Source organism: Tympanuchus pallidicinctus, unplaced genomic scaffold (genome assembly GCF_026119805.1).
Source record: "Tympanuchus pallidicinctus isolate F22 unplaced genomic scaffold, pur_lepc_1.0 scaffold3, whole genome shotgun sequence".
NCBI classification, from domain to species: Eukaryota; Metazoa; Chordata; class Aves; order Galliformes; family Phasianidae; genus Tympanuchus; species Tympanuchus pallidicinctus.
In genome coordinates, this window is record NW_026294747.1 from 93,821,512 (window position 1) to 93,845,788 (window position 24,277).

General features: G+C 35.3%; 1 protein-coding gene across 1 annotated transcript in view; it reads left to right on the forward strand.

Moving 5' to 3' along the window:
• KCNH8 (potassium voltage-gated channel subfamily H member 8) overlaps window positions 1-24,277 on the forward strand; it is a 99,223-nt gene that overhangs the window by 44,402 nt on the left and 30,544 nt on the right. Inside the window, exons 7-9 of the mRNA XM_052692225.1 lie at window positions 13,661-13,858; window positions 17,909-18,108; window positions 20,128-20,377. Of these exons, the coding sequence (XP_052548185.1) occupies window positions 13,661-13,858; window positions 17,909-18,108; window positions 20,128-20,377 (648 nt within the window). The remainder of the gene's footprint in view (window positions 1-13,660; window positions 13,859-17,908; window positions 18,109-20,127; window positions 20,378-24,277) is intronic.

Sequence of the window (24,277 nt, forward strand, 5' to 3'; positions counted from 1 at the left end):
CTTTGCTTTGGTTCTCTCTTGGGCAATGGCAATAAAAGCAAACGTCCCTGATATCTTCTTTAGAACAAAGCAGTTTATTCAGAACAGAATCATTTTGCTGAAGTCTCATTTGTGTCTCAGTGAAGAATGCTGTATGTGGGTTATCACACATCAGTCATCTCTAGTGGGGTTCCTAGGCAGGAGCTGCTCCTTAACAGCCTCCCACCAATGGCTTGTTTTGCCATGAGACTCAGGGATTTTCCATGCTTGACTGCATGTAACACACCTTCCTGCTGAAATGGCTGGGGAAATTCTAAGCCTAGTACAGTCTTAAGCCTTAGCCTCCCACCTGGTGAAAATGCATTAATGTTGAACTTACAGCCTGATTTTATTTCTGTTGTTTCTAAAAGTGTGTTTGTGGATTTTTACCTGGAAAGCTGTTCTACCACCTTCGTGGATAGTCTGAAAAAATTAGCTGTTACGTATGAATAATAAAAGCTACATTACAGTGACTGCTGCAAAACTTATGCAGTTATTGTGTAGCAAATCAACATTATACCAGTTTCATATCCATCAGAAAGGTTGTTTCTATAGTTCTCTCTCATAGCAAATAAATATTTTATGATTGTTTTGTTTGTTTTTTAAGGGAAACAAAATAATGCAAGCAGAAGAAAGCTTGCTTTGGGATATAATAATGGTAATGATACTGCAAGACATAGAAAGTACTCTGTTTTTTGTACAAAGGGTACTTTTTGTGCATTTTTGGATTATGTGTATAACACATTTCTTCATGCAGACAAGGCAGTGGAATGTTATTCTTAGTTCTGTATTGATATGTTCTCATTTTTAAACTTCTGATTTTATTACATTAACACCAAAGATAGAAGTTCAATTTTCCATCAGTATATGAAGTTTATTCCAGGCATTAGGAGGCATTGTAATTGTCAGCACTAAAAAATACAGCACAAAAAATAACTTTTCCTTTAAACTTAATATGTGTCCCCCTTGGAAAGTATGCTTCTTAGTCTTCTCTGGAGTGTCTCAGCCAGTGTTTACATGAAGAAGTGGTATCTTGGTCATGGATACATGCAAAACATACAACAGCTAAAATATAGAGAAATATAGGTTTGTTCAAAGAAAGAAAACCCACTCCAGGAATGATAAGAATTCTTTGCTTGTTATATGTGAATCTATACTTGCGGAGAGGAATTAAAGCTTTTAGCAACCTCCTTTTACTGTTTCCTCATAAATCTTATGGCAAAGATTCAAAACTGAGGTCTTGCTAATGCTGAAACCTGACATTTAAACTGTAATACTGTAACATAGTACTTTGGATCTTGCTGTGCTATCCAATACGCACCACAGCACAGATCTCACAACATTGACTTTAATGGGAAAAACAGTTTGTTGTGTATAACACTTTCTCTAGCTAATTTAAAAAGATGAGGTCCTTCATTTGGATTTGGATTTGCATTGGACCAATGGGAGTAATGAAAAGTTCTCCCTGTGAAAATACACAGAACAAAAAAAATGTATTTGCTTTGTTCTCATTGACAGCAATTTTAAACTTTGTTTTTTCTTCCTTGCTTTTTTTCTCTCGTTTTCTTTGCTTCTCATTCTGTTTTTCTTTCTTTTCATTCATTCTTTTTCTTTTTTTTTTCTTCTCATCTTTATTCAGAAAATAATATCATTGGAATCAATTTAAAATCATGATTACATTTACAAATTTAAACATGTGGCTAAATAAGAAAGATGTTGTGTAGAAATATTACTAATATTGTCAGAATGTGATGGCATTGAGAAAAGTGCTAATGTTAAAATCTTGCTCCATTCTATAGCTCTAATACTGATATTTTAAGTGACTGTGTAGGGTGTTTGGAAGATACACAGTGTGGGCACAGCTTTAAGGCTCTAGAAATCTTTATCTCAGCAAGTTTTCTCACCTCAGAAAACTGTAATTCTGTGTGCAGCAGCTTGACTCTGGCTTGACTCTCCTGAGACAGTTATGTTCTTTTCTTGCTTTTCTCCTCCAGCTTTTTAAAATCTTTTGTTATTAAATTTCATGTTGTTCCCCTCATTCATTCTCATGGGTGAAACAGATGTTTCAGTAAGACACAAGATGAAGAAATAAGATCAATTTTCAGTTAATGAACACAAAATAGAGGTGTAATTGTGTGGAGGTACCTGACTGATCCCACCACTGTAATTCCTTTTTCTCCAATACTTTGTCTCTCATTTCTATAGGCTTAGCTGATATCAGACTACGTTATAGGGTCTTGATTGGCTCTATGCTGTTTTGAATTGCATATGTTGAACTATTCCTCTTCAAATTTTTATCAAGAAATTGCTTTTAAACCTCTCTCTACAACCAGAAGATAATACTGAAAGTGTTTCCTGTTGCTAGAGGCATTCATCCGGTGAGAACCATAGGAGCTATTGAAACTCAGCTGTCGTGAATGTAGTGAGGAGATTAGGAGAAGAGCAAGGGTCAGTAAGCTTCTTGCCGAAGGTAGTCAAAGGAGTCAGGTATAATTTCTGCAACTGTCTTGAGAAAATTCTTTGTTGACCACCAGAAACTCAGCTGCAAATTTTTGATAGTGCACCTACAGTACAACTTATACAACTTATAACATTCAGACTGTGGAGGAGTTGTTATTAAAGTAAAAATAAATAAACAAAATAAGTGAATAACTAGCCAATGATTTTATAGAAAATCAAGTGTTTTTACTTTGGGAGAAGTTTTAAGCAGGTCAGTAAATAGCTTTCTTCACCATAGAACACATCCATTCACCTTTCAGGTTTTTGCTCTCTTAATATAGGTCTTGTAATTTATTGCATTTCTGAAAATAAGAGCTCAACCATATCTGAACCAGTGTAGTTCACCTGCTCTGCAACAGAACACTGTCCCCACCTACTTTTTCTATCACACAGTTCCAATCACAACTTAAAGGGACTTGGGTGCCTGACTCCCAGCGGATTATTTATGCCTTGAATCATCTCTCAGCACAGTGAATGGAAGATTCTTGTACAGAATGAGGTGCATAGCATCCAAGTAGAACCAGAAGGAAATGGGGAAAATAGAGTTGTAATTTCAGTCCTTTTCCCTGAGGGTTTGTATGCCTCACTTCATCTGCAGGGAATTTATAAGATAGTTTTGTCGGTACTGCGGTATGTACCACATAATGGAATTTATTGTATAAATTCCTCAAATAGCATTGATCCAAACTGGTAAATGTGGAAGTGTTGAGCATCCTGATAGTTTACTTGTGTTTGTTCAGTGTTGCACCTGTAGTAGTGAGGATTGCTGCTGTTTGCAGCACTTCATGCAATCCTCTCACTCTATACTAGCAACTTGGGATTGTCTTGATCTAGTACGCAGACCTGAAAACCTGAAGCAGGTATTTCTGGTGAAAAACAAAGCAGAATCCACTGATTTCTTTTAGCCACAGGAGGAAGAGAGACAGTTGCTGAATTGTACTTTTCTTTAGCATGGAGTTCAGACATTGGAACATGTGTGTAGGGTATAGAAGATGCAGATACAAAGCAAATCTTTTAAAGAGAGCTCCATATCCTGGTGTACAGGTTTCTCCACTTTTTGTTCTTCCTAGGCAGCTCTCTTTCTTGATACTTCTTGTTATTTTCTTTACAAACTGATATGATTTCAACAGAGGATTCCAACACCTGGAGTCTCTGTCAAGGGTCTCCAGGACTCACGTGAAGACAGAGATGAAGGTTGTACTCTCCTATGCTGAGAACAGAAATCTTAAGTCTTTTATGATTCTTTTTACCACTGAGGTATTAGGTGAAATGATAGTCTACATACTCTGTCTTTTGCTATAAAATTGGCTAGAGCTGTACAGTGGTGGATGAGAGAGAAAGAAGATAAATTCTTACCTACCCTCCCCAGCAAGTCCTGTAGGAGATGTTGGTGCAGGGCAAGGTGTTTGAAGAATGCCCACAGGGTGCAGATAGGTGGTTCAGAGCAGCTCAATCCTAAAAATCTATGACAGCTGAGATTCCGTGTGATGACAAATCACTGTGTACTGAGGCTGTCAGATGTGTCAGCTAGCACAGGAAAGACACAGGAAGAATTTATATTGCTAAGGAATTCTTGTTTTTCAGACCCAAGTAATGTAAGTAGCCCATGCATGCTGATGAGTGTACATGCTTCTGGTTTCTTGATTTATCTATTTGAGTCTGGAGCTATGACAAAACAACATCTAGTCATTGTGATGAGTATTTTATTCATTAAGGGCTAAGACTGAGCTACAGCTGCAGTCCTAGGAACAACTGCAGCTGGCAGCTACAATTGCACTGGCAGGCAGGCAGCAAGATTCAGCCTGGGTCCTCAGCACACATTCATCGGGTTAGAAATGGATGTGAAGATTTATGAATCCTTGCAGGGGAGGAATGAACTTCTGACTGAATTCCCAGGGCGTCATTCACCAGCTCCAATCAACTCATTTCAATCTGTCACCTCTGAACCTGAATGTTTGATGTTAAACTCTTTTTAGGTCTGCTTAATTATGTTTTTGATTATTGTTATTTTGATATTTTGTTGTCAGTGATAACAGAATCTGTGATTTTGGATCTATGGTCCTTTCTAAATTTGAAGAAATGGCTCTAAGAAAGGGAAAAAATATATAGCTGTATCTAGAATAAATACAGACGTCTTCAATTTAGGAAAATGAATTATAATGCTTTATTGATCTCTATTGAGGCAATTGTACTGAAAGCAGGTCTCTAACATGTAAGCTGACAGCTTAAAAAAAAAGCCATTACTGCAGCTGGGATACTAGTTAGGGGTCAGGACCCTCTTGTCTCCATTGCTCAATTAACACAGAATAATAAGGCTGTTCTTGCCCAAAAGGTTATTAAATTCCAAATTTGAGATAAGAAAAGCTCTAACAGATGGGTACAGACTGATGGAGCACAGAGAAGCGAAGAGGACATAGATAGACATGCTCTTTTCACTGAGTGGACTAGATGCGCTAACATTTCTAATTCCAAGTTTAGCTGCAAGGCATTTGATAGCCTAGAAAAGGACAGTAACAGCTAGTTTGCCTAAGGAGCAGCAATATTAAGCGTTGAGACTCTGATAAGTGGCATCTCCCTAAAGTAGAGGATTTACAAATGATTTTTATATTTCCAACAATATGTTTGTACTTTTATTTCTTAAACTAGCTATGTGTTTATCCTTGTATATTTTACCTGTACTTTAAAAAACAATTAACATTATATGAGATGTCAAAAAGCAGTTAATTTATTTACATTGTTGATTTATTTTAGTTTTTTTTTTTTTTAAAAAAAGACAACTTTTTTTGTCCTTGGTAAACAATAACAATAATAATAATTACATGGCATTAGAGCTGTTCATAAATTTCTTTGCTGGTAAAAAAAAATAATAAAGAAAGAAAGAAAATCATTAAAATATTTAATTTCATACAGTAGTTTTTATGTATTAACTGACACAGTAATAAAAGTGGATATTGTAAATATCCCTGCCTAGTCTTTTCAATTAAGTGTGGAACAGAAAAAAACTGCCTGCTTGCAGAAGCAAGAAGGACTAAATCTCCCATGTATCCACAAATAGCCATCTGACAAATTACTGTTGAGAAGATCTGTGCATACTTAGAGAAAAAGAGTTTCAGGGATGTTTCTTTTCAACATTTATCTACTTGATATATGAAACTGAACAACTTATGACCTAGTTCTACAGTAATGCAGGTGCACACATCATTTATGCTGGAACTTGTATGCGACAGTAAGCATGTTTAGATAATTATCATAAAATATCATGGCAAACGTATTCCTTGTAAATTTGCTGAGTTAGCTCCTAAAGCAGAACCACTGGAGTTAGCTTTCAATCTGGGAATAAATACATCTCTATTTTAATTGAAATAATTACTGTGTTAAAATATGAGACTGTAGTAAACTTGCATTGGAGACTTCCCCATCAGTATGAAAAAAAGAGCTCTGAATTGTTTAGTCAGCTACAGAACATCAGCTTCATACCTCAGAAACACAATCTCCAGCATAGTGGTAGCAAGATTGGGATTTAAGAGGGTCAAGTTATCCAAATCCTACACAGCTAGCTTCAGGCCAGCCCAGCAAACAAGGGTAATTCAGCCATTTATTTTCTGTCCCACTTCATAAATGATCCTGGAGGAAAACTCCAATTTTAACCTTTTTAACCTCATGCAGAGCTAACTTTCTAGAGGCTGTCTCAGAGCTCCACTCAAAGGAACATGACTCCTCCCATCCCACTTCCATTTCTTCTTTCTTCTTTCACCAGAATATACTACAGTAGTTGATATGAAATTAATTCTTTAGCAAGAGAGCTTTTAGCCTCATAATGAAGGAGAAATGGAAGTAGCTAATTCATCCAACTAACTAGCACAGTAAGAAATATCTGGTTCTCTGTCTGTTGAACTGTGTCTGGAGTCATCCTCAGGGGGTTTGTCAAGTCAAGAAGTCCAGAAACAGTGAAAGAACTAAGCATTATTTCACAGAAAAAATAAGTTATGATTACATCTCGTAATGCAAATATTTAATGCATGAATGTGATTAGATTCTGGGAAGAATCTAAGTCTTGAAATGTGTTGTTGGTAAACCAGGTACACTGTGCTTTGTGCAGTGTTTACATTAGGTGGAAGTGCTACAGAACTCTACCCTTCTTGCTTGTAACTAACCAAATATTGTTTAAAAGATATCTTTCTAATTGCTTTCTAATAAAATGCTACTGTTACAAATATTTCACATCAGGCATGTTCACTGTCGATGACAATCATAGAATCATAGAATCACCAAGGTTGGAAAAGATCTAAAAGAACATCCAGTCCAACCGTTCACCTATTCCCAATAGCTCCCACTAAACCATGTCCCTCAACACAACATTCAGCCTTTCCTTGAACACCCCCAGGGTCAGTGACTCCACCACCCCCCTTGGCAGTCCATTCCAGTGCCTAAGCCACAAGCCACAGACATGTCCTGAAGACAACCAGAGAGACTTTGGAAATGATGTGTAATCCATAAATTTGATACTTTCACTAACTAGGATGAATTATAAGCTCCTTCTAGGATGAAAAGTATCTCTCCTTGCACTTCTGACCTTCCTAAATGAAAATATAAATTATTTAATGAACCATACGTTGCTGATGACAGAAGATTTAATGCTTCCCACCAAGGAATGTTTTCAGTATCCCCAAAGGTACATCAATTTTAACATGAGAATATAGAAATTTTGCTTTCTTATTATAAGCAATATTTGCAGTCGTCTCACAGTCAATTTAGAGCAGGAGTTTGTCAAATAATTAAAACTTAATTGTCAGCTTTTTGGCGCTTCTGTGGGCTCAGCTGTGTTTTTGTTGCTATTAACAATGTTACAATTAGATTTTAGAGGTTTCTTTCCTCTATTTATCCCTTGATTGAGCAGCTCTTCTATCTAAAACTACTGAGTTCATTAAATATTTATTGTGCCATGAAAACTTCATTTTCTCTGAGTACAGTGGGTCAATATCTTGTTAGGACTTTTTCAAGTTGCATGAGTTAAAGTTTTACAGTATGTAATTATTTATACAATAGCTTCTAAGTATATATTCAATTAGAAATACAACCTGTTTATTTACAAAGGGTATTAGCCTTACAGAAGCATTACATAGGATGCCACTCTTCAAATTAAATTTATTTTCAATAACTGAAAAAGCTTAAAGCTATATCTAAAAATGCTGTTATCAGAGGAATTATGCATTTAGTTTGGAAAATTCCATGGTTATTATAAATCTAAAGCATCTCATTGTACATATCCAGATAGTTAGGTTAAAAACTTTCCGTTAAGTTCTAGGGAAAGAGATATTTTCCTCTAGGTCAGAGTCCAAGAACATCGGTCAGTGAATCTACAAAGATTATTTCATCATTTGAGGCAGGCATTCCAAGGAAGACAACCTCCGCTTACACGATTTTGAATACAGAAGTTGGTATATCACTATTGCCGAAGCCTTATGGAGCAATAGGGCTTGCATGAATCCTCAAATTTTATCTTTGTTTTTCTATTCTGATTGCCTGATGTCCAAATTCAAAATTTGCTCTTGATGACGTTGCAGATGCTTGTATCATAGAGTCATAGAATCATTTGAATTGGAAAGGATCCATAGAGGTCATCTAGTCTACCTCCCCTGCAATGAACAGGGGACCTACAGCTAGATCAGATTGCTCAAAGCCCTGTCCAGCCTGACCTTGAATGTCTCCAAAGATGGGGCTTCCACCACCTCTTCGGCAACCTGCTCCACTGCCTCACCACCCTTATTGTAAAAAACTTCTTCCTTATATCCTAGATTCCTCTTTTAGTTTGAAACCATTTCCCCTTGTCTTATCACAACAGACCCTGTTATAGAGTCTGTTCCCTTCCTTCCTATAGCTCCCTTTTATATACTGAAAGACTGCTATCAGATTTCCCCAGAAATCAATGATAGAATTCCCAAAGTCCAAGAGAGTATTATGATTTTAGCTACATCTTCAAATTTTTGGTCCTTAATAAAGATGCAAGAGGCAAAGATATATCCATATAGCAGTATTGTTAGGATCATCTTTGTGTCTTGGATTTGGCTTGTGGAAATCTTCCTTCATTTGTTAATTTAGTAAAGATGCAATAAAAATTCTGTCCAGTGTCTCTGCAACTCAGAACAAATGGCATTTTTATTGAATCTATCCACTCCTACTGTCCACTTAACTTCTAGTATATGACAATAATCTCAAAATTTACTGCTCATTAATGCTCACAAATAATTTTAGAGAGAAAATATCTCAAGTTTTGTTTCTAAGAAAGGCATGGTTTTGAAACTCAACTGTTTTTCTTTTCAAAATGTTACATTTGTTTTCATTGCCATCATTTGAGAAATCCCCAGAATATGCTGTTAATAATTTCACATAGTGACATAAATATGCAGCACTAACATGAATGCAGGCTTTATTTTGATTTATGCACTAGGACTTAAAGAGATGAACATCTCAGATCAGAAGCATAAAATCTTCTTATAAATTTCTTTTTATCACTCCCCTCCAAGGATTTTATCTATTTAATGGCATACTTGATAGAAAGGGGAACATTTTTTTCCCCTTTGATTACACATTAGAAGTATTTTTGGTGTGTTTTTTTACCATCTGTAATGTCAGCATTCATCAAGCAAAACTTTTGTATACAAATATTCTACAGATTCTGTAATATCCTTTTTCTGTTGGCAGTTAAATGTCCACTGAGCTCAGAGGCTGAGTATAATCTGCTTGTACAAAGTTGACATAGTTAACACTTCATTATCTGGAGAAATATGTACAATGAATGCACCAGATTGGTATTATGACTCAGACAAAGCAATACTGTGGAAAAGGTTTAAACAGGCATAAATTAGATTTTAAAACTATATTGTTAAAGTTTCACAGAGGAAAGATAAAGGTGATACTACAGACTGTGGAGGGCAGATATATTTGCCTTGCTTTGATCTGAAGCATTAATCTCCATAATTCTTCCAGGGATGGCACATGCAAGGCAGCACATCATGTACTTGGGCTCTCATCCCAGAATCGAAGAGAGCAGCCTTGAGTTGTCCTGCATGCTCCTACCACAAGTAATCCAGCCACAGGCAGTTAAGATAAAACTGTTTTATACTGTTCAGGTTAAATCTAATTTCTTCCTATTTCATGTCAAGGATATCCCTCCACAAAATTTGACTGTATGAGGATTGACTGTAGTGAGGATTTGACTGCAACCGGTGTTCCTCTGGCAACTCACATTATAAGTTCCTCATACATGTGTCATATATTTTTCTAATGTAAGAAAAAATAATTAAACATATTGCAATAAGGAATATGACTCCAAGGTTTGTATTTTATAATGAAATAAAAATAAGAAAAGAAATTATGAAATTCCTTTTGGAATTACTTTAATAATTCTAGGCAGAGGTTCTTGAGAAAATTGTCAATGTATTTGGTTTATCACATTTGTTTTCTTTCTTATTTTAAATTTCTGTTTTATGTAGGAAAGTGTGTTAACAAAGACCAAAGGTAGTAGATTATTCCTAACAGTTCCTCATTGTCATGGAATTGTTATGGTTATGTGTATTGTATTGATATAGAAGTCTTCCAAGTCTCTCTCTCATGTACTGCCACTAAACTTTTATTTGTTTTTGAAAGCCAGCTAGATCCTTTCTTCAAACACAACCTCTGGGCTAGATTTGGTCTTTTGTAGCCTGAGGCAGCTGAAATGCCATGTAGGTGCACATTAAGGTATTTATTTTGAAAAAAGAAAGAACTCATGTCCCATGCTTGTCCCCTACTGTGCAACTATATATCGTAGATGTTTCACGGTCTAGAAGTTGCATGTGTATGACACTTTCTGGATGGTGGGCTTTTCTATTTCAAATGTGAAGAAAAGCGTGGTTGGAAGTATGATTACTCCTGTCATCTCTTTGGGTCTTTAATCCTAAAACCATCTGCTCCAGTACTTGTGTGCCTCTCTTAATATGACAAGCAAAATTTCATAACAGATCAAACCTGCAAAGAAATTATAGGTTTTGTGACAATGAAAGGATAACAGCTGTGTTCCATGGGATTAAGTACTTTGATTGCTACTGTATAATGTATTAGTAGTCTAGAAAAAAACGTGAATGGTGCTGTTGACAAAAATATTTTGGCTAGGCAGGATTAAAAAAAGCTTTAAGGACATTTAGAAGAATACTTTAAATGAGTTATAAGAGCAGAGGCAGTGTTTTTTTAATAATTCAGAGTCATGCACGCTCAAGAAGTAAAATAATTTGGGTTTATACAACTTTTTATTTTCAATGCATTGTACTAGTTAGTAAGAGACAGATCAACTATGGAAATTTCATTGAAAGCAATTTAAATAGCAAAGCTAATGTCTTAATGTCAAATGACAACTAGGGTTCAAGGAGGTAGGAATACATTAACTCATAAAAATGATAGTAAAAATGATAGTGTTATATAAAAATATAAAACAACAGTATTGTCTTATTTCGAATACAATATTAGTTCTGTTTTCCTCTTTTTAAATTGTCTTCAACTATGGCACAAAGAAATGCATTCTGAAGAAGTAACATAGATAGCTGATGAAGGTGATTGGGACAAAAAAAAAAATAAAAATCAGATATTGATACCACAAGAGCTTTTACAAATAGGGAATTTACTTGCTTGTTCTATTTTCACAAGTGCTCTGTCCTAAGGTCCATTTTGAGCAAGTTAGTATTTCATGGAAGAGTAGATATATATGCTAAAATTTTGGCATCAGTGGGATCCTTGCAACAGGCTTTGCCCATTCTTTCCCAATTGAAATATGAGAAGATCTTTTGTAGATCTGAGTGTACTGCTTCCTATTGAAGAGCTGGTATCATTTCCCATACACACCTGCATCAACTTGTTGCCTGACTGTGGGTTTGAAGTGAGAAGCTGCCAATAGTGAACTGGGACTGTTGCAGTGGGAGTTAACATAGCTCTCAGGGCATATGTTGACTTTCATTATAAAATGTATTCCAGTGAAAAAGGACCTAATTTTTCATCTACTTTTTCTTTAATGACTCCAAACCATTTGCTTAAACTTAGATTTGCAGGCATAAAATATACAGACTTCTGTTTTAAAATTTATGATCTCTTTATATCAAACAGCTGAATGTGCTCCAGTTCAAAGGATATTTTTTCAGCTTATTTTTTTCAGTTTGGGGCTTGTTTATTTTTTGATTGCTAAAAATGAGGTGAAGAAACTTTAAATTAGCTGCAGTATGAATCTTCAGTGAAAGTGATAGCAAAGGACAGAAGAATAGGAGTACAGAGGCCAAGCACTGGGAACTTTTACAACATTCCCAGAAGAGAGATTTTCTCCAAAGGGACATTATTTTAGTATCCACACATCAGCCACAGTTATTTTAAATAATTTATTTAATTTTTTGACAATTTTGTGATTGTTCATATGCTCTATATGTCTGATAAGATATATCCAGGTAGGAAAGCAAAAAAGGCTGGTTTGCAGATGTTTTCCTGAGGAATTGTATTTTAGGCTTTCAAACCTACTGCTGGCTGAAATGTACAATGGGAGTTTTGTATATCAAGTTTAGACAGACTTATTAACTCCATCTTCTCTCTATCAGGAATTGTATTAAGCTTTTGTTCTTTAATGTATGGGTTTGCATTCTTTAATGCAGGCATAGAAATGAAATCAGCTATATTAAGGACCATATCATTGTTGAAGAAATGGTGTTTTTGTGAGATAACACTGCAGGAGGAAGCAGCAAGACCTAAACCAGCAGAAAAGTAGGGCATCAATGCAACCCTGATAATATAACCACAATAATTGCAAAACTGATTAATTGCTTCAAGTTTCTGCAGCATTCATCCTTAAAGTATTGATTATTTGTATGCACGCATAAGCTGTTCACAGCATTCAGCAGATAGTGCTGCACAGACACTTCTAATTATTTGCTATGGCTGAGGATGGGATGCAAGCCTTATATTGTACCTTCCCCATGCAATTACTACTGGTGCGTGCTGACACTACTTATCTTGTAGCTGGATTGCCAGCAACAGTTAAGTTACAACTTTTGCTCTTCTTTCATTTTAGGCAATTAGCAGCCACAAATATAAAATGTGATTAATGCTACCAGCTATGGCTAGATCTTATGCTGTTATTATCCAGCCTTTTTGGCTTAGCTTTCTCTGCAAGCATGTGTGCAGGAGTCTAGTGTTGAGGACTGCACTGTGTGGTATAGCAGTAGAAACTCAAACAGCTCACCTTAGAGGGGTAAATATTTACAAACTTTTCCGGAGTATAATTGGAAACATTGAGTCAGACAATTAAAATGTATCTCCTACTTTTGCAAATAGTCTGTACAGGAGAGGCTCCCTGGCACCTGCTCCATCACAGCCAAATAAATAAATGTATGCTGAGTGGAGTGGGAGAAGAAAGTAAGCTTCAGAAAGTGATTCAGTCTTTCCATGCATACATGACTGGACATAATTACTGAAGCTCCCAGCACAGAACAAGGAGAGCCCTACTACTTCTGAAAGTACCCTAAGTACTAAGAACATTTCATTGTGATTTTTATACTTGACCATCTAAGCCATCAGCTTAACACACAAAAGTGAGCACACAAACTGATTTTAGTCTCAATTAATTATTATTAATATAATAATTATAATTATAATTAATAATTAATAATGGTTTTGTCTGTTCTGCTTAGTCGTCTGAATCTTTTCTGTAGTGAATATAAACGTGCAGTAGGTTCACAATACATAATTATTACTTTAAGATTTTAATCTTAGAATCCCAGAAATCTTTCCAAGCATGTATTAATGTAAAGAATCAAATCAATCAATGTTGCATTCTTGTTGCAGTGTCACTATGTGATGATTTTTCCTTTTCTGTCCCTTAGTGGATTTTGTGAATTATCTAATTAGACTTGTAATGTACAATTCAAAGATATTATGGAGAAATCCGTTTATCGAGGGAAATGATCTTTTACATGCTGTATAAATTCTTGCAGTTTCATTTATTTTTATTCTTGGAATCCTGTGTAGAATACAGCGTCTTCTGAACAAGCATTTTATAGTGTCATGTTATTTTAAAAAGTGTGTAGTATTCATGATTTCAGTATTCCTTAACTATTCCTTTTATGTTTTCCAGGTTGGCTTCATGAGCTAGGAAAACGAATAGAGTCTCCTTACTACGACAATAATACACTAGGAGGCCCATCAATCAGAAGTGCCTATATAGCTGCCCTGTATTTCACCCTCAGCAGCCTCACAAGTGTTGGGTTTGGAAATGTTTCAGCCAATACTGATGCTGAAAAGATCTTCTCCATTTGCACAATGCTCATAGGAGGTAGGTACAATGCTAAGCATCGGATGAATTGTTTTGGGGATAGAGCAAGTAAAACAAGAGCAGGTTTTGATTTAAGAGCAAACAATCATTAATTTTAAATAACAAAAATAAGGAAAAAAATGTTATTGTTTTTAAACTGGATAAACTCTCTCATGCAGGTTTATCTCCAAGCTTTTAATAGTAAGAGAAGTCATCATCCAATAAAATACAAACTCATCGTATTGTGAGTGGGTGCCAACAATGCACAAGGGAGCATCTGTCTTCTGATTATGTGTCTGATACAATCCCAGTCAGTCAAATAATAAGTGCATGTTGAACTCCAATTCAGTTCCCACAACAGCCCTGGGAAGAATGGCAAAGGGAGGATGATAGTCCAAACCTGCATCTGATTATGAGCTGTGATGTTTCTATATGTAAAGGGTTAGCCCAGAGAGAAGGCAGCAGAGACAAAATAGAGATGGATGAAATGTTGGGTGAGCCATAAGTGACTCTAATATAAGGAAAAAGCTGTTCAATTATCATTAAATAAATTTTTCCACATCCCTACTTCAGATTTGCTTCAAAATTGCAGTATTTTTGTTATATTTGGAGCTCTTAGTTGGATTTGTAAATTAATGTTAATTACTTAGTGCTATTGTTGGGGTCACCTTCCTGCTCAGGAACCTGGGCACACTCATGAGCTAGAGACACCTGCAGAGCTTCATAAGCCCAAGCCGTGCAATTTACTTTATTTTACTATTTACTTTACCAAAAAATTAACTTTTCTGTTTTATAGTACATACATCACATATCTCTAAGGTATCATGGTGGCTATGAAGGACAAATGAACCCTTCATGTTTTTTTCTATTTTTTACATACTATAAGTTATTTCTACCAGCCAACATTTCCAGAAGGTTTGTTTGCAAGGCATTGGTTGTCATTTTTGCAGCATAAATTTTCTTGGCCGAAATTAAATTGACACTTTTAAACTTGGAAGACAGGAAACATGATGAATAACCTGCAAAAGATATATTTATTGCATTCAGTGGTGTTAAAAATACTCAGTCAATTATTTCCATTTTTCTCTATTCTGAAAATGAGCGGCAATGATAAAATGAAACATTCAACAATTTTGACAATGTCACAAAAACTGGACAACTCATTAATTACTTTTGCTGGTGGCATAATGTTATGCTGCTTTAAAATACAATGCATTGTGGCTTTTACTACATAAAATCTTTTGGAATGATGGAAGAAATATTCACTTATATCAAGAAATCAAGAGATATTCTGAGTAAGGCAATGATGAATATTTCATTCATTTTGATATGGCAGAGCTTTCACAAGCCTAATAGAACATAATATAAAAGTATCCAACAATTCTATTTAACCAAGGCATAGAAATTTCTTTTCCATTTCTTATATTACTGAGTGTTAGATCTAATATGCTTGTGAACTGCATAAAGTCAACTAAATGTAGTAAGAGTGAAATGAGAAGTCTAAGGCAAAAATATTCAAGGGCAGCAGAAGAGTGGCTTGACACCTGGGAGGGCACAGGAAACTTGATACATCCAGGTAAGAAAGCAGGGCAGTCTGTTTTGCAGATGTTTTCCCCAAAAATTTATTTTAGATTACATTTGAGTAAATCAGCCTAGCAGGGACACATGAAGGAGTTGGCACCATGCAGCACAGACTGCTCTGAAATCTATTAGGAGTAAAATGCTGCTCTGTATGCTTTAGAGTATAATGTATTTTCATTTCTTAAGGCTTGCTTTGATGTGAGATTTTGTCTTATATTTAATATTAAGATTCCCTGGGGGAAAGCAATGTCTCGAGAAAATTAGAATTTTTTTTACAGTAATCATACCAAACCATTACTTTATGAAATTTCAGGTAGAATGGGTAGTATGACTTGGTTTAGTAATAGTTTTTAATATGCATTACTGTCTTTTGGAATAAATTCTCAGTTACTCACATCACCTTACAATAAGACAAACATTATTATGAGGATAAAACATCTTTGTTGAGTTTCTTCAAGTTGGTGACAAAATTTACTTATTAAAATTTAGCCAAAATTCATACGATACCTAGCATCTATATAATATTAATCAGATTAATCTTCCTACAGATCTAATTGTTTTGTATTGTTTTGTACGTGTTCTAAATTTTCTACATGTTCTTTGAGCCAAGAATTTATGCTTTTGTAATTAGAGATACTGGAGGCCCAGCCTAATAGCTCTAGTCATTTCTGGGATCAGAGGTGTTCCTCCTATCCATAAGCAAGAAAAAACTATTTTAGATTAACATTTAAACCAAATACATTTTATGAAATGTGATTTCTTTAAGTTTTAAATTGTCTTGCTTCCTTTTAGAGAATGAATGACTTTGTACAGAAAACAAAGTAGATCTGTGATTATTTGCTAAAGAAATCTAATTACTATCACAGCCAGGAATAAATTATCATTAGTATAAGTTGTTGTCCAATGTACATATGCAAAGATAGATTCTCCAATAATAACACAATCCTTGATCATATGTATGCCAATAACATTGCAAAATTTTGTACGCTGTTCAGCTCCTAACCTTGAAGCCTATGGGGATTGATGTGATTTTTGCATATGCATCCATAATCTACAGAGTGCTTTATACCTCTGCACCTTTTTAAAGTGAATATCATATACTCAAAACACAGTGCTACGCTATCTTCAGCTTTGAGTTATTTCAACCCTACTGAATACTTCTATCATAATACACTGTTATCAAACATTACACAAGCCTCTTGTGTTTTGCTGAACAAGATTCTGATTTAGTAATTCACTTCAATATCAGCAACAACACTTGGCTAATCCAACTGACTCTTCTTAAAAATAAACTGAATTATATATTTTCTTTCTAATAGTCAAATCTGATTCTTTCCTTTCTCCTCTTTCGTTTATCTTCTTTTACAACTGGACAATGGGTCATATGTGAATACGCACTCCACAGTTATGAAACCACATGAGTAATGCTTTCTCCATTTTTTTGCACTCCCTTCACAGTAAAGACATAAGTATTGTTGCTAGATCCTTTTTATTAGACTCTGTAAATTTGCTGCACTCCAAAGCAAAGAATTTTCTGCCCTTTTCTACCACAAGGAAGAATTGTTAATCATCAAACACATCTTTTCTTTGTACCAGTAATCTTGTCTTTGCCTGTTTACCCTGAACTTCTCTAAATTGCCATACAATATCAACATCTTGTTTGTCTGATTTATAAACCAATTCTTTTGCTACTCTGAGGAGTCTGCTTCCTTTCAAGTACTATAAAGATAGATGCCTCTGAGGCATCTTAAAAATTAAAATCAAGCTCTTGAACAGTTTTTTTTCAATAAACAATTTGTAAATCTGTGTATTATATACCTCAGATCAACACCACATGACTGACAATGCAGCAGTAAGTTTTCCCCTTGATAATCCGCAAATGTATTTCTGAACAGACAAACCCAGGTGACCTGTGTCTGGAGGCATTTCTTCAGTTTTGCTTCTGGTATTTTTATTCCCAAGCTAGTCTCCAAGTGTAGACAAACACCTGGATGTCCAAACTTTCTGATAATTATTTTCACAGTTTATATGACCTTCTATCTTGATTCCACTCTGTTCTCGATACAACTCTTTAGTTCTATATTTTTGCATGGATTTTCCAAAATCTATTACAATCTATTTAACAGATCTTTTTACTCCAATCTTTGTCTTATTAGTTCCTTATTATTTCCCAAATATGCCTGCTTGCATATATTCATATATTTTCTTTTTTCTTAGGCAATAGGCTTTATTTGGCCTGAACATTCTTCTGTATTAAAATCTGACTAGATAGCAGCAGATGTGACTCTATCCTGTCTCATGACTATGACTATTAGTGACGCAAAAAAAAAAGGAAAAGAATAATAATATGAACACTACTGCATATTTCTCATGGAAAAGAATTTTTATCTGTTAATCAGGAAACTTTCCAGAAAACTATATTTACTTTTTATGTTATACGTTAATGCTCAACAAGTCTCTCCATACTGCACGTAATTTCTGTCCCCCTAGCTCTGATGCATGCCTTGGTGTTTGGTAATGTGACTGCCATAATTCAGAGGATGTACTCCAGGTGGTCCCTTTATCACACAAGAACCAAGGATCTGAAGGATTTTATACGGGTCCACCACCTGCCACAGCAGCTAAAGCAAAGGATGCTTGAATATTTCCAAACCACGTGGTCTGTCAACAATGGAATTGATTCCAATGAGGTAACCAAATGAGAATGTTGTGTGTTTGATAGTTTTGTCTGCTGATTTAGAGTTAGGGAAGGGAGTAATCTTCTGTTTGAGATACTGTGTTTTGTGTGATATTATATATGAAAGACAACATTCCTAAAATTAAAGCTGTGCTGTTCCAGGAGGGATATGCTATCAAAGAATCTGTTTTGGAACATACATATCAAAGACTCAGAGTCCTTCATAATTCAGAACTGTTGAAGAGATCTCATCAAAAAACTTTTGGATGATGCCAGAAACACCACACAGAACACTTTGCTTTCTCCAAACAAAATCTACTGTTTTTTCCTGCTTGTTTGTTTGCTTTTATTTTTTTACTCGTCATTCCTCCTTCCTTCATTTTCTTTTATTTATTCATTTTTTTCTATGTATTACTGTAAATAAGTGGTTTGTCCTGGAAGATATTGTCGGAATGCTGAGGTTATTAATTTCCCTGTTCTTAAATACTGATAAATTTGCAGAAAATGACACGAGATTAAAACACAGGACATATTTCCAGTTACGTCTTTGTTCTTTTGCTGGAGTGCGATTTGAATGAAGCATTCCTTTCAGAGCCATTGTGATATTTGTCATTATAAAATCTCAGTGGCCTCTAAAGATAACATGGACACAGCTAAAAATTGAGAATATTCTTTTCATGTGCACAGCACAATGGATGAGATTTTCAACACCATCTAAGCAAGAGGAGCATAGCGAGATTTTCAAAGATACTAATATGTCACTCCAAAAATAGCATCTCCTATCTGTTTTCCTGGAAACTACAAAAGACACAAAGAGCACAAAACACTATTTTACAGAGCAAACTATCAGCTACTAAACACCATTTTTCAGCATATGCACCACCATTGCTTTGCATTTTTGCCAGTGATGAACAAGAGCCTACGTGCTCTGCTATGCTCTGCTCATAATCATTTGCACCAATGAAGGTGACCCACTGTCACAGTCACACCCATCAATTGGTCTCCATAAACATTCAGCAGGTGTCAGTGAATGTCTGTGGATGCCATTTTTTCCACGTGGAGAAATTCGGTGCCACACCTTTGCTTCATCTGCACTTCCATGTCAGACACCATCCTGTCAGACTGCTTTTCTATTGCCATCTGTTGCATGGCAACAGAATGTAGCAGAATTTTGTTAAGAAGGTGGTTTTCTTAATTTTGTCATCTTCTCATCTTCAAACAGATCTTTTTAGGAAACATATGTAGATAGAAATCGTTAACTTTTGGCCAAGTTCCAATGGGAATATGCAAAGAAGTAAGACTAAGTAACACCACGTGGTATTACTTTTAGTTTTTCCATAGAATATACGGAATAAGCACTTTGTCAATATTCTTTCTCTCTTTTTTGGAATACAATTATAGCATCATAAAAAGTAACAGAATATTTTAAAAAAAAGAAGAAAAAAAAAAAAAGCTTGGAAGCATTGAAAGCTCTATATAAGCTTTTTTCCCCAGTAGACCGCCATTCTCTGAGTTCAGACCATTTTAGCAACTGAGGCCTTAAGGTACATTTCTCTACTATCTATATAGAGGTTTTTTTTCTGAGTTTTCTTCTTCCAGTGGTTTTACCATACAGCAGAAAATATAGCCTGCTCATGACTTTTGTGCAATCTTTTTAAAGAAAACATAAACTAAGTTCACATTGCCTAGTGCTCATTAACGTATGTGCCTGAATAGAATACTATGTTCTGAGAAATGAGAAGTACTCAGACAAGATTAAATTATGCATTATATTTTTTTTCATAAAGCCATACTTTTATTCATGTTTTTCCAGGAATTAAGTGTTTGTCTGCATAAAGATTTATTAAGACATAGCACATGTATCTTATCAAACAAGATAAGAAAAATATCAAATACCTCAATGCGATGTGTGCAGTAATACTAAATCAGATCAATCCTGCAAAGAAAAAAAAAAAATTATTTTGCACTTTTTTCTCCTTTTCACCTCTTTTTCTTTTTTCTTTTTTTTTCTTTTTTTCTTTTTTTTTGACAGCTTTTAAAAGATTTCCCAGACGAGCTGCGTTCGGACATCACCATGCACTTAAACAAAGAGATTTTGCAGCTCTCCCTTTTCGAGTGTGCCAGCCGTGGTTGCCTCAGGTCTCTGTCTCTGCATATCAAAACCTCCTTCTGTGCTCCTGGGGAATACCTCCTCCGGCAGGGAGACGCCCTGCAAGCGATATACTTTGTGTGCTCAGGTTCCATGGAAGTCCTAAAGGACAGCACAGTGCTGGCAATTCTTGGTATGCTTATGATGATAGCTTCAGATTTCCAAGGAAGGCAGCTCTGTTAAGACTAATGTTAGTGAAAGAAGAGACACATCTCCAGAATGTGAATTCACTGCAAACTGTTGGCTTAGTGTGTCCTAGTCTGATGAGAAGGAGAATTATAATTTGTTTCAATTGTAATCCACTATTCATCTGTTAATTTGCTATGATCTTCCCTGAATCATTTAGTTATTTCTTTTTTGCCCTGCAGAGCTTAAATTTCTAGACTATTAGCTATACATACATATATATATATATATATATATATAGTTATCTCACTTGTAATCTGATTTGCATACACTTATTCTCTCTCTCCTTTGTATATAAGGAGGTACTTTCAAGCTTTTTGGTACAATTTGCTACTTTCGACCAAATTTGATAGCAGCATTGACATCTCAGAGGATGCTGTATATGAGTTCATTAACACTTTACAAAAATTAGTGGCCAGGCATTGTTCCCACTAATGCTCCCAAATTAAAGCAACCAGTGTAAGCCCAGTCTCTCTTTGCTGATTGAATATGAACACCAATTTTAGAAAAGCCTTTGCATTGTTGCTTCTGCTCTACCAAGAGTTACTTCTTCAATCTAATTCATTCTGCCAGCATTCACCTGAGTATATTAGAACAGAAAAAGGCCAGAAATACTGTTCTGATAAATTCAATTTATTTTGCTAGATGAGTGTGTTGGCAGATCTAAAGTAAAACATCTGTATTTGTAAATTTCAGTGATAACCTCAGTTAATGCCAATTAAAGAGATTCATTTTATCTTCAGCTAAAAGACCATTAGACTTGTCAAAGTTTATAAAGTGTTCTAATAAAGTAAAATGTATAATTTTTATTTTACATATTCTTCTTTCTAATAACTTAAATATTCTCATAAATCAGAGTTAAAAAGAACATTTCCTTTTTACTTTCTCTCCTGCTTTAGAGTGGGAATGCACTAGATGGTTGATAATGCAAGCTTCTGATCTTCTGTAATTGAATTTTCTTTACTTTACCAATATGCATTTCATTGGCCTTTTTTTAAAATTATTTTAGAATATAAATGTGATACATGTTCTATTTCTTTCATAACTATTTAATTCCATTAGCTTGACGGTCTGCATTACTCTGTCTCTCATTTTAAATAAGGAAGCTTAAGATTTCCTATCTTATTGGATCACATAAATCAAAGCAACGAAATATGTCTTAGAAAAAACATAATCTTAAGTATATCAGAAGATTAAGAACCACCTCTTCTGGGATTATGATTTCATTGATAACTCCATTTTCAGGCAATTCTGATAATTTAAAGAAAGCATCATTGTGTAATGGTCACAATGACAACAGTAAGAAAGATTAGTGGATTTCTGAGAGAAAATAATGAAATCGTAATGCAGAAACATAAACATAATACAGTGAGACAATGTTTCAGTCCAATGAATGGGAGCTTCAACATTTAAACCTAATTAACATCAGCATAAGGTGAGTGAATCAAATTGGTAGGTCCATATGAGAAATTATGCTACTAATGTGATGTAAATCTCAGAGAGCTTTTTTTTCATGAAAATACTGCATTACTAACAGTTCCCAGACTATGTTTTTATAACTGTCACTATTCTAATTCTAGTGGAATATATTTTGATTGCTGAATGGCTCTCACTAACAAGCAATACAGCAATAAGTGAAGCCCTGATTGAATACAACTGTTTATTTCTCTTGAGACTATCACTTTTTATCTAATAATGATAATTAAGATATATTTTTATATTTCACTTTTTTTTTTACACAACAAATGTTCTTATTAAAGACACAATCATCTCACTCCCACAGTAATTCTTAAGAATCCTTAGTTTACTAGCTACAGTCTTTGCTACATGGTTTTTATTCAAAATTTAATGAAAATTAGCATATGTCAGATCAACCATATTGACGTACAGACTGACACTATGTCATCAAATTGTGTAACAATGACTAAATATAACTGCAACTTTCATAGAATCATAGAATGGATTGGGTTGGAAGGTAATCCAGGAATCATCAAATTCCAACCCCAGTACCACAGGCAGGGCCACCAACCTCCAAATCTGGTACTAGAACAGATGGCCCAGGGCACCATCCAGCCTAGTCTTGAACACCCTCAGGGATGGAGCACCCACAACATCTCTGGGTAGCCTGTTCCAGCACTTCACCACTCTCTCTGTAAAGAACTTCCCTCTGAAATCCAATCTAAACCTTTCCTTCTTGAACTTAAAACCATTCCCCCTTGTCCTATCATTATCTACCCAAGTAAAAAGTTGATTCCCCTTCTTTTTTAAATCTCCTTTTAAATACTGAAAGGCTGCAGAGAGTCTTCACTCCCTGTAGATTTTTTAAATCTCATTTTAAATACTGCAGTAAGTCTCTCTTCTCCAGGCTGAACAAGTCCAGTTCCTTCAGCCTGTCTTGGTAAAGGAGGTGCTCCAGCCTTTTGTGGCTCTCCTCTTGACTCTCTCTAACAAAAACAGTTTCAAAATTGTTTATGAGTTTATGAATTTAACAATGTTCATATACCTAAAAAGTTCTAATTAAGATGCTTGGAAATTCCTTTTGTAAAACTTGAAATATTTTTCCCTTGTCTGAATATATATGACTAGTGAAGATTAACCTTACCAGCCATCTGTTTAATGTAATCAAAGAAATAAAAAAATAATAAAAAAAAATTGGTTATATTCACAGAGAAAAGTAAAGATCATTTATTTACTAGTTTCACAGTTTATTTAATTATGTAAACAGTGCACCATGTGATGAGCAAACAGAAATATGTAACTTTGTGATTTATCAGATCCACTGTTCTCTAGCACTGATTCTTATTAATTGCAATTTTAAAAGAACATAAACGTGTGTTTATTGCTAGAATTAAAGAAAACCTCTGCATATGCAGGGCTTATGATGAGCATTTTTGAGAACGTTTTACAGCCTCCAAATAAATAGAAAAAAATTGCAAGTAGTATAAAGCAAGTTATATTATTTAAATAGCTTCAGGATTGGTTGGCTGCTCAGCTTGACTTACTCTTGAAGTACACCATTTCCTCTGTAACATCCAGCTGGAATGACACACTAGATGGATTTTCTGGTTTTACTGTTGAATGGGAACTATTGAGTCATGGCCTGTACTTCTGATTGATCACCTGAGGCAAGCACTGAGTCAGCCATGGGAGCACAGGTGAAGGCAATTCAGCTGTGTGACTAGAAGAGGTGGAGTCTGGCTGCACCTCTCCTAGACCCCATTTAAGGGCTGACTGCTGCTGGGGAAGGATCTCTTTCTGGAGATTGCTCTCTTTTTCTGCAAGCCCAGGATATGGGTGAGCATTTTCATTTATTTTTGATTATCCCTTTCCACCATGATAATCTTTCTAGCTATGTGATCTGTGGATATTAGCCTAACTATATTGCTCCGTGTATTTGTTGATTATACAACAGTCTTTGCTTATTAGTCATTAATAATAGAATAATGAAATGTTAGCAGGGATATCTGGAAGTCAGTCAGTCCAAGCCACAGTTTGTGTCAGCTTTGCTCCACTACCTTGGGATTGTGTCTTCTTGCAAATTACATTCTCCAGTCCTTGATCATTTTGATGACTCATTAATCCAAAACCAGGCATGATATTCCAGATGTGATTTGAGAAGTGTCACATAAAGGCAAAGTGTCGCTTCCTTAGGAATTGCTTACTGTAGTGTTGCTAGTGCTGCCCAGGATGCTGTTGACATACTTTGCTGGGAGGGCACGTTGTTAGTTTGTGTCCAATTCCTCTATGAGAACACCTGCATTCTCCTTGCAGAGCTGCTTTCTAGCTAGTTATCCCTCACACCATTCTACTACAGGGAGGTATTCCAGGTGCAAAACTCGATGTTTAT